The 8,581-nt window shown below is 58.7% G+C and overlaps 3 protein-coding genes across 3 annotated transcripts in view; 1 reads left to right on the plus strand and 2 right to left on the minus strand.

The window, feature by feature from the left end:
* LOC127749322 (phospholipid-transporting ATPase IF-like) overlaps window positions 1-6,658 on the minus strand; it is a 12,490-nt gene extending 5,832 nt beyond the window's left edge. The window contains exons 1-11 of the mRNA XM_052267048.1: window positions 6,515-6,658; window positions 2,231-2,329; window positions 2,059-2,148; window positions 1,824-1,988; window positions 1,475-1,627; window positions 1,281-1,396; window positions 879-1,072; window positions 597-678; window positions 409-509; window positions 196-321; window positions 7-112 (exon numbers count right to left, since the gene is read on the minus strand). Of these exons, the coding sequence (XP_052123008.1) occupies window positions 7-112; window positions 196-321; window positions 409-509; window positions 597-678; window positions 879-1,072; window positions 1,281-1,396; window positions 1,475-1,627; window positions 1,824-1,988; window positions 2,059-2,118 (1,103 nt within the window). The 5' untranslated portion in view covers window positions 2,119-2,148; window positions 2,231-2,329; window positions 6,515-6,658. The remainder of the gene's footprint in view (window positions 1-6; window positions 113-195; window positions 322-408; window positions 510-596; window positions 679-878; window positions 1,073-1,280; window positions 1,397-1,474; window positions 1,628-1,823; window positions 1,989-2,058; window positions 2,149-2,230; window positions 2,330-6,514) is intronic.
* On the plus strand, window positions 3,375-8,298 carry LOC113215674 (2-oxoglutarate dehydrogenase complex component E1-like). The gene is made up of 11 exons (XM_052267070.1): window positions 3,375-3,606; window positions 3,678-4,081; window positions 4,152-4,499; window positions 4,583-4,891; window positions 4,968-5,105; window positions 5,273-5,483; window positions 5,563-5,853; window positions 6,022-6,218; window positions 6,314-6,458; window positions 6,554-6,761; window positions 7,737-8,298. The coding sequence occupies exons 1-11, from the start codon at window positions 3,375-3,377 to the stop codon at window positions 7,939-7,941; spliced, it is 2,688 nt and encodes an 895-aa protein (XP_052123030.1). The 3' UTR covers window positions 7,942-8,298.
* A 3-nt stretch (window positions 8,299-8,301) lies between these two features.
* The window catches only part of LOC113215654 (S-formylglutathione hydrolase), a gene marked incomplete in the record, with an annotated part of 1,998 nt that continues 1,718 nt past the window's right edge, over window positions 8,302-8,581 (minus strand). The window contains 1 exon segment of the mRNA XM_052267103.1: window positions 8,302-8,567. Coding sequence (XP_052123063.1) covers window positions 8,391-8,567 — 177 coding nt within the window.

The raw sequence follows: 8,581 nt of genomic DNA on the forward strand, positions 1-8,581 counted from the left end.
CCGAGCTCTTCGTTCATGTCCGATGAGTTACAGACTGCGGTCCTGTTTGAGTCGATGCAGTACATCTGGTTGTCCCACGTAAAGAACAGGGAGCCCAGAAACTTTTGCATTTCTGTTAAATAACAGAAAGAAAAGCATGTTCTTCACACCCGTCGGCAAGTTGTTCGAAGCTGACAAACCGTTTCCTACTACTACCTATGGTGACGTATAGGGATATGGGGATAAGATAGTTGTACAGAATGAGGTAAGAGAGAATTTCGTTGATAATTTCGCCCGTTTCCAAGTCTTCGTATCCACCAAGGTAGGCGTTGTTTACTTTTGCTGAAACAAGAACCAAACTTTGCAACTACGATAAATTACAGATTATCATTGACCTTTTTAAAGCCACTTCCTCGTAAAAACACTTACCCATTCCTTCGGATTTCTTGTAAAAGGTTGATCCTACGACTGAAGTGATGACGATAACGATTAGGCAAGTCATTGCATACAAAAGAAGTCTGTTAATGGACCTACAGGGACACCGATAAAATTCCGTGAATTTTCGTCAGCAAACTTGATTTATTTTTTCAAAGAATAGTTGACAAGTAGGCACTCACTTTTCCATTGATGAAAACTTATTCCTGGTTATCACCGAGTTACGGGCCATTTTCGTATCCTTCCCGGTGTACACCGCGCATCCTAAGTAAATGAAACAATTATCGAAAAAATTGCCGGTTTTCAATACTGGCGTTTAAAAAAATGTTTTGGCACGCAAAAAGAACAAAAAGAAGCACTAGAGAAATGTGTCATGAATGAGTCCTCACGGGGGTTAATACAATGGCATCACTGTGGCGTTTCCCCCACTGATGATCTCACACTTGCAAACCTCAGCTGCCTACCGAAGGCGTACTCGGTGTTCCTGAGGCGCGCGCCCTTAAGCAGCAGGTGTTCGGCGGACAACGGCGCGGCCAGGGCCTCCTCCTCGGGCTCGAGCACCTGGCTGAAGCGGGCAGTGATGCTGTCGATGGAAATGCGCTGGCTGCTGGTCGTGGCGGAGGGCGGCGGGGCGGGCACGGGCTGGCTCAGCTCCAGCCTGACCACACCACTCCGTTAGTCACGTGCTCCACCGCTCGAGGGATACTTCACTTAACCATAAGTTCAAGCGAACTTTTGTTGATTTTGCTTTCAAAAAATTCTAATTTTCTCTTTTTTATTCTTTTTAAATTTTCCTTTTGTTTTCTTCGTTTATTTCTGTGTTTTTCCTCATATTTTGGAGGGTGTACACTCTGCGGCGCACTCACCTGCCGTAGAAGCGGTAGAGGTCGGGGTGGGGCTGCTCGCACTCCATGAAGCCGCGCACGCTCAGCAACTGATCGGCGGAGCGGACCCTCCTCAGCGGCACCGGCAGGCACACCGTCTGCGAGATGGTGCAGCGTTAGTGTCCACTTTGGAGCGACTTCCATGATGGTCTGGTCGTTCCGCCCGGGCGCTTCACCTTTAGGTTGCTCTCGCCGTCCAGGTTGGCCGTGGTGACGTAACAGCGTGCGTTGCAGTGGCTGCTCGCCACCAGGATCATGTCGCAGGGCACGTCCTGGTCGCAGCCCACCAGCACCAGGTCGCCCACCTCAATCTGCTCCGCCGTCAGCTCCTGCGGGTGGACAAGGGGAGCCCAACCCGGAATGAGCGGGTGGGGCCCGGGGCCTTTTTTTATTGGCAACATTTTGTTTGGGTCGAAGGGCTTATAGTGGGAGGGAATTCAGACTTGGAGGTAGACTCAGACTCTTCCTTGTTTTCATTTTTAAAATATTAGGTGGGGTTGTTTCGTGAAGACGTGCGAAACTCACCTGCGACACGCCGTTGCGTATGACCGACACGGGTGCCAGGTTGACCTCCTGGTCGCTACGGTGTCGCAGGAAGTCCTCGTAGCCCTGCTTGGCAGCCGTGACCAGCACCACGAACAGCAGCGGCAGAAGGCTGGTCCAGGGGCTCACCGGGCTGTTGATGCACATCTGCGGACGCCATGGGGCTCAGTTTGGAGCGGGCGATGATGCCGGGGACAGGGACACTCGTCATACGTACCACGATGATGGTGGCCACTAGGAAGTAAAAGTTGGCGATGCGGCGGAACTGCTCGAACATGTTTAATGGCAAGAAGGTCCAAAGTGTGTACTGCGGGCCGAGATACGTGGTTATAAGACCCAAGACATCACTGACAGGGTAGAATACAGAGTCGAGATCTCAACACAATCACCTTTGCTGAGACCAGTTTGTTGTTGGGGTACTTGGCGTGCGGAGTCGTCCCGCCGATGGGGATGTGGCGCACCTCGCCCAGGGACGACACTCGGTTGGCCTGCGGGGGTGCAAAGCTAGCCGTTAGACAGGCAGTCGAAGACCCACCCCGGCGGGCTGACGGCCGCGGCGCCCTAGCTGCAGCCCGACCTGCTGTAAAAGAGTAGCCTTCGCCTCCGCCTGACCGAGCCCGCCGCCAGGCTCTGACTCATCATTTGGGCTACTCCGTGACTTGGTCATGTTTTCAAATGAACCGAAACGCCCCCAAGCGCCCCGAGAATTACTGCGAGACAAACTGAGTCCATTGTTGAGAGCGTGTGCCGTCAGGCTAAATGAGTTGGGTCAGCACGTGCGCAGCCAGACGCAGCGGACGAAGCGCCATGCTCCGCGGCCTCGTCCACCTGTGGAGAGCCGGGGCCGGGCCGGGGGTGACGAGGAGGTCCAGCACGGTACACCCAGAAAATGAAAAGTTGTAGGAACCATCCCATGTGTTTTTCAGGGATAACCATAAAATATTGTTGTAACAACGAACTACGAGTAGTGAAAACCGCATTATTGGTTGATATACCTGTGCTTTTGTTGCGTCAAACATATTTTATGGTTGTCGCTGCAGTAACCATACGCTGGTTGCTCCAACTTTTCATTTTTCCGGGTGTTCACACCCTGGGGTGCGGTCCTCGTTTTCCTGCTCGTGCTCATGGCCACACTCTGCCCCTCAGCTGCAGAGCGCGTCGACGAGCCACCAGAAGCACGAGCAGTTCCTCAACGGCACGAGCGCCACGTACGTCGAGGAGATGTTCAACGCCTGGCTGGCGGACCCCTCCTCGGTGCACGCGTCCTGGGGAGCCTTCTTCTCGAGGTCGGCGGCGGGGATGCCCCCCGGTCAGGCGCACCAGCCGCCCCCCGACCTCGCCGCCAGGGCCTCTGCGGCCTCGCGGGCACGGGTCCAGGCCGAGGCCGGAGTCCGGGTGGGCGTGGACCAGAGGACGGACTCCGCGGAGAGTGGCGTAAGGCGGCACCAGCCACGACGCCATGCTGCACGGTCGCGGCTCTGGCCCGGGCCCGAGGACTGATAGGGACCTGTCCAGCAGGACGTCGAGGCGCACATGGCCGTCATGAACATCATCAGGGCGTACCAAATGCGCGGGCACCTACTAGCCGACCTGGACCCCCTGGGCATCTCTTACGGACACGTCACGGACGCAGACGGGGACGCCGCGGCCAGCGGCAAGGCCCAGGGACTGAGCGCGGCCACGATCCTTCGCCAGCACAAGGTCCCCGCCAGCACGGAGCAGGACTGGGAGCGCCACTACGCCCTGCCTGACAACGCCTTCATTGGTAAGCGAGGCGAGTGCGGGAGTGCACGGGGCGGTGCAGCACGGGCTGAGCGGGCTGAGGGTGCAGTGCAGGTGGCGGCGCCAAGACGCTGTCCCTGAGAGAAATAGTGCGCCGACTCGAGGAGGCCTACTGCGCCACGGTGGGCGCCGAGTTCATGCACATCCACGACCTGGACGTGGTGCAGTGGGTGCGCGCGCGCATGGAGACGCCCGGCGTGCGCCGCGCGCTGGCCGACGACGACAAGCGCCGGCTGCTGCAGCGGCTCATCCGCGCCACCCACTTCGAGACGTTCCTCTCCAAGAAGTGGCCCGGAGAGAAGCGCTTCGGCCTCGAGGGCATGGAGGTTCTGGTGCCCACCATTAAGCAGATCATCGATCGCGCCGTGGCGCTAGACTGCGGTACGTTCGTCCTGGGCATGGCGCACCGAGGCCGCCTGAACGTCATCGCGAACGTGTGCCGCAAGCCCCTCGTGCAGGTGCCGTGCCCCGTGTCGTCCTGCCTCTAGGATCAGGTGGGACGCATGTCTCGATCGATCCGTTCCGCAGATCTTCACGCAGTTCTCCGGGCTGGAGCAGGAGGACCCGGGCTCGGGGGACGTCAAGTACCACCTCGGCACGAGGGTCCTCGTCAAGAACTCGGTGACGGGCAAGGAGGCCATGGTCAGCATGGTGGCGAACCCCTCTCACCTCGAGGTGGTCGCGCCCGTGGTGCAAGGCCGCACCCGGGCCGAGCAGTTCTACCGGGGGGATGTGGAGGGCAGGAGCGCGATGTCCATCCACGTGCACGGTGATGCCGCCTTCTCCGGCGAAGGCGTCGTGTACGAGACGCTCAACCTCTCCAATTTGCCCAATTACACCACCAAGGGCGCCATCCACATTGTGTGCAACAACCAGGCGAGTGCCGCGCGCCTCCTGGCACTTCACACCGTCGCCCTGGAGATCCTCCTTGACCTTGAGGACGTTGGGGCGGGCCGCAGGTGGGCTTCACGACAGACCCGCGAGCCGCGCGCTCCTCGCCGTACTGCACGGACGTGGGCAAGGTGACGAGCGCCCCCGTGTTCCACGTCAACGCCGACGACCCCGAGGCGTGCATGTTCGTCGCGGACATGGCGGTCGAGTACCGCTTTCGCCACGGTGCCGACGTGGTCATCGACCTGGTCGGCTACCGGCGCAACGGGCACAATGAGGCAGACGAGCCCGCCTTCACACAGCCGCTCATGTACCGCAAGATCAGGGCGCGCCGGCCCGTGCCCGAGCTGTACGCCGAGCAGCTCATCAAGGACAAGGTGAATAGGCCTGCTGGCCCCGAACACCGCGACGTTCGTCCCTCTGAATTTCTAACCGTTGTTGTGCCCGCGACAGGTCGTGGATCAGCAGTGGGTGGACAGCTACGCCCAGGAGTACGCCAAGATCCTCGAGGACGACTTCAACGAGGCCAAGGGGATCACGACGAGCAGACTGACGGACTGGCTGGACGCCGTTTGGAAAGGCTTCTTCAAGGTGGGTCTTCTCGTCGGGGTGGGTGGGGTAGGGCCCACATAGTGGGCTGGGCATCGAGATGAGCGTCGCTTTCTCGTAACCTATCCTCTAGAATGGACAACAACGACCTCACGATTAACTTATTCGCGTGTCGTGTCGAGATAACAACGAAAGTCTTTTTGGCACAGGGGAAGGACCAGGGTCTCTGCCCGCCGACGGGCGTCAGCGAGTCGGTGTTGGAGAAGGTGGGAGTCGCCTTCTCCGCCAAGCCACCCGACGACTTTGTCGTGCACCCGGGCATCGAACGCATCCTCAAGACCCGTCAGAAGATGGTCTCGGACCGGGAGGTGGACTGGGCACTGGGCGAGGCCCTTGCGTTCGGGTCGCTGTTACTGGAAGGTCAGCCGCCTGTCTGTTGGCGCCCTGCGCGCTCCATACCGCCTCTGACCACCCCCTCCGGGCCCGCCGCCGTCCCCAGGCCGACACGTGCGCCTCAGCGGGCAGGACGTGGAGCGGGGCACCTTCAGCCACAGGCACCACGTGCTGCACCACCAGGAGCGCGACATGGAGACGCACGTGGCGCTGCAGCACCTGGCCCCGGGGCAGGCCGCGTACACCGTGTGCAACAGCTCCCTCAGCGAGCTGGGCGTGCTGGGCTTCGAGCTGGGCTTCTCCCTGACCGACCCCAACGCGCTCGTGCTCTGGGAGGCGCAGTTCGGTGACTTCAACAACATGGCTCAGTGCATCCACGATCAGTTCCTGAGCTCAGGTGGGACCCAGTGCGTTCATATTACCTCGGGCTATTTTCGCGATATGATCCACGTACACCCTGCCTCCCGGGCCGGTAGCAGAACTGCATAGAAATCTGAATAAAATGCATGTAAAATAATATCAGACAGTGGTCGGCCGTTTGCTAGCTGGGTTCTGGTGTCGCCAGGCCAGTGCAAGTGGGTGCGCCAGTGCGGGCTGGTGATGCTGCTGCCGCACGGGCTGGAGGGCATGGGCCCCGAGCACTCGTCGGCCCGCCCGGAGCGCTTCCTGCAGCTTTGTGACGACGACCCGGAGGAGGACGAGGACGCTGTCCGAGGAAAGCGGTCGCCGGTGCAGCAGTTGGCTGACGTCAACTGGATCGTGGTGAGCGAGCAAGCTGTTGTGGCTGTGAAGGGTAGCATGCATCACGGGCGTGTCCACTAATGAGCTCCCGCTCGCCCTGCCCGGGTCCCTCGCAGGCCAACACCACCACGCCGGCCAACTACTTCCACATCCTTCGGCGGCAGATAGCCCTGCCTTTCCGCAAGCCGCTGGTGTTGTTCACGCCCAAGTCCCTCCTCAGGCACCCTGAGGCGCGCTCTCCACTTGTCGACATGGCGGAGGGTGCGTGCCCGTGCAGTTTGCTCCGTCCACGTTAGGTAGCGTCGTTGTTCTCTCACGTCAAATGCTCCGTTCTTCTGCCGCCCTCCGCTCTCCAGGGACGGAGTTCCAGCGCGTCATCCCCGCTGCCGGGCCGTGCACCACGAGCCCGCGCGCGGTGCGTAAGCTGCTGCTGTGCTCGGGCAAGGTTTTCTACGACGTGCGGAACGCCGTGCGGGACGCGGACTTGGAAGGGAGCATCGCCATCGCACGCGTCGAGCAACTGTGCCCCTTCCCCTACGACCTGGTGGCCGCCGAGTGTGCCAGGTAATCGCCTCCAGGCCGGCGGCGCTTCTGTCCGACCGCCGCGACGCGCGCCCCTCCACGCCGCGCCCAGACGCCATGTGTCAAGAGGGTGCGAATGAGATGCGATCACGGCCGGCCGCACCACAGTGTGCTCGACACTCAGTTCTGTCGCGGGTCCGGCTTGGGCTCGGTGGTATTGTGCTGTCCTGCAAGAAAAGGTCGGACGGGGGAAAGAGACTCCGCTGCTTGCTTGAGCCATGCCAGGCCAGCGGCTTCCACAAACCTTGTCTACGGCAAACCGATCCCCAATACAGGCACGTGTGCCACTTGCAGACACGCCTGATGCCCGCAAAGGCACAGAGATTCGTCAGACCAGGCTGGCTGATGAACCCCACGCACTTCTTTAGAAGTTTGATCTCCAGTCCCAAAGCGTCCGTCATTTTCCGTTACGAATACGAACCTGCCAGGTTCAGCTAGCCAATACACGCTCTCATAGCGCCTGGTAGGTATGCAACATCTTGCCTGCTGTGCATGCGTGTACTGCGGGGTGGCCTACCCAGGTTGTCGCGGGCACCATGCAGGCACCCCTGTAGTTTGCCGCATTCATCCGAGAAAAGCGGACGTACTTTATGGACGATCCTATAACTACAAAAACACGCTACAAATATGCGCGGGGTTAATCGGCCCCCTGGAGTATAAATGCTGGCATAGTGACCTTGGTGTCATTCTATGCCCTTGTTTGTCAGTCAACTTGACCAAATTTGTAACCGTCACAGATACTATTTTTTTTACTCTGACATCACTCTTAGCCGAATTGACAAATCTCTGTCGCTTGTGGGGTCACTGCAAGTCTATTTACGAAAACGCTTTCGGGTGGAGCTGACACCGCGCAGAGGTCGCGAAAACAAACTAGGAATGTATTAATCATGGCATAAATCAAGTTGATCAACAACCCGCGGGGAAAATGTTTTGCAAGCCGCAGATTGGCATTCCCAGGTACCCGGAGGCGGCGCTCTTCTGGCTGCAGGAGGAGCACAAGAACCAGGGCGCCTGGAGCTACGTGCGCCCGCGGCTGGGCGCGTGCGCGGGCGTGGAGCCGTGCTACGTGGGCAGGCCCACCTCGGCCGCGCCCGCCACCGGCAACAAGGCGCAGTACCAGCGGGAGGCGGAGGCCCTCGTGCAGAGGGCCCTGCAGCTGTAGTGCGTACGCACCTTGTACCACGACCTGGACCGGCTGGACCCGGACATGTTGAGGGAGTCGTTTAGGGCGTCGGTACTGAGCCGGGCCGGTGGTGCCGCACGGTCGCCATGGCGTACAACTGGCGCACCCGTGCACTGCCCAGACCCGCGGCGACAGCCCCAAGGGCTTTGGAGGAAAGCGCGTCCCGGCCCGGCGAGGCGCGAAAGCACGAAGCGCCGAGGGAAGGGGGAAGTCACACCATCCCGTCAAAAAGCCGTCAGGACGAGGGTAGGCGAGATGGACTTGTAAATGGAAAATAGTGCTGTTTCCGAACGCACCTAGCACGAAACAACTATGGAAATGACTTAAAATAAAAAAAAAAATGGTCCAGATTCATTTTATTAATTCAGAACAAATTTCATTCATACCCAAATTTCCACAAAATAGATATTTTTTAACAGATTATTTTCTTAAGCCTTCAAGTATCTGGCATGGTGTTTAATGTGCTCATCAATGAATGAAGCGATAAAGTAATAACCATGATCATAGCCTTCTCTCATTTGGAGGACAACAGGCATGTTCACAGCTTGGCATGCTTTTACAAAATTTTCAGGCAGTAGCTCATGAAGATATGGGTCACCTGCACCCTAAAAAAGAGAAA

The sequence above is a fragment of the Frankliniella occidentalis genome, unplaced genomic scaffold, assembly GCF_000697945.3.
Source record: "Frankliniella occidentalis isolate FOCC.00 unplaced genomic scaffold, Focc_3.1 Scaffold46, whole genome shotgun sequence".
Taxonomy (NCBI): Eukaryota; Metazoa; Arthropoda; class Insecta; order Thysanoptera; family Thripidae; genus Frankliniella; species Frankliniella occidentalis.

Coding starts and splice junctions, on each gene's coding strand:
- LOC113215674 (XM_052267070.1), top strand. CDS start 3,375: ATGGCCGTCATGAACATCATCAGGGCGTACCAAATGCGCGGGCACCTA. Junction 4,500..4,582: donor ACATTGTGTGCAACAACCAG/GCGAGTGCCGCG, acceptor GGCGGGCCGCAG/GTGGGCTTCACGACAGACCC. Junction 5,106..5,272: donor TTTGGAAAGGCTTCTTCAAG/GTGGGTCTTCTC, acceptor TTTTTGGCACAG/GGGAAGGACCAGGGTCTCTG.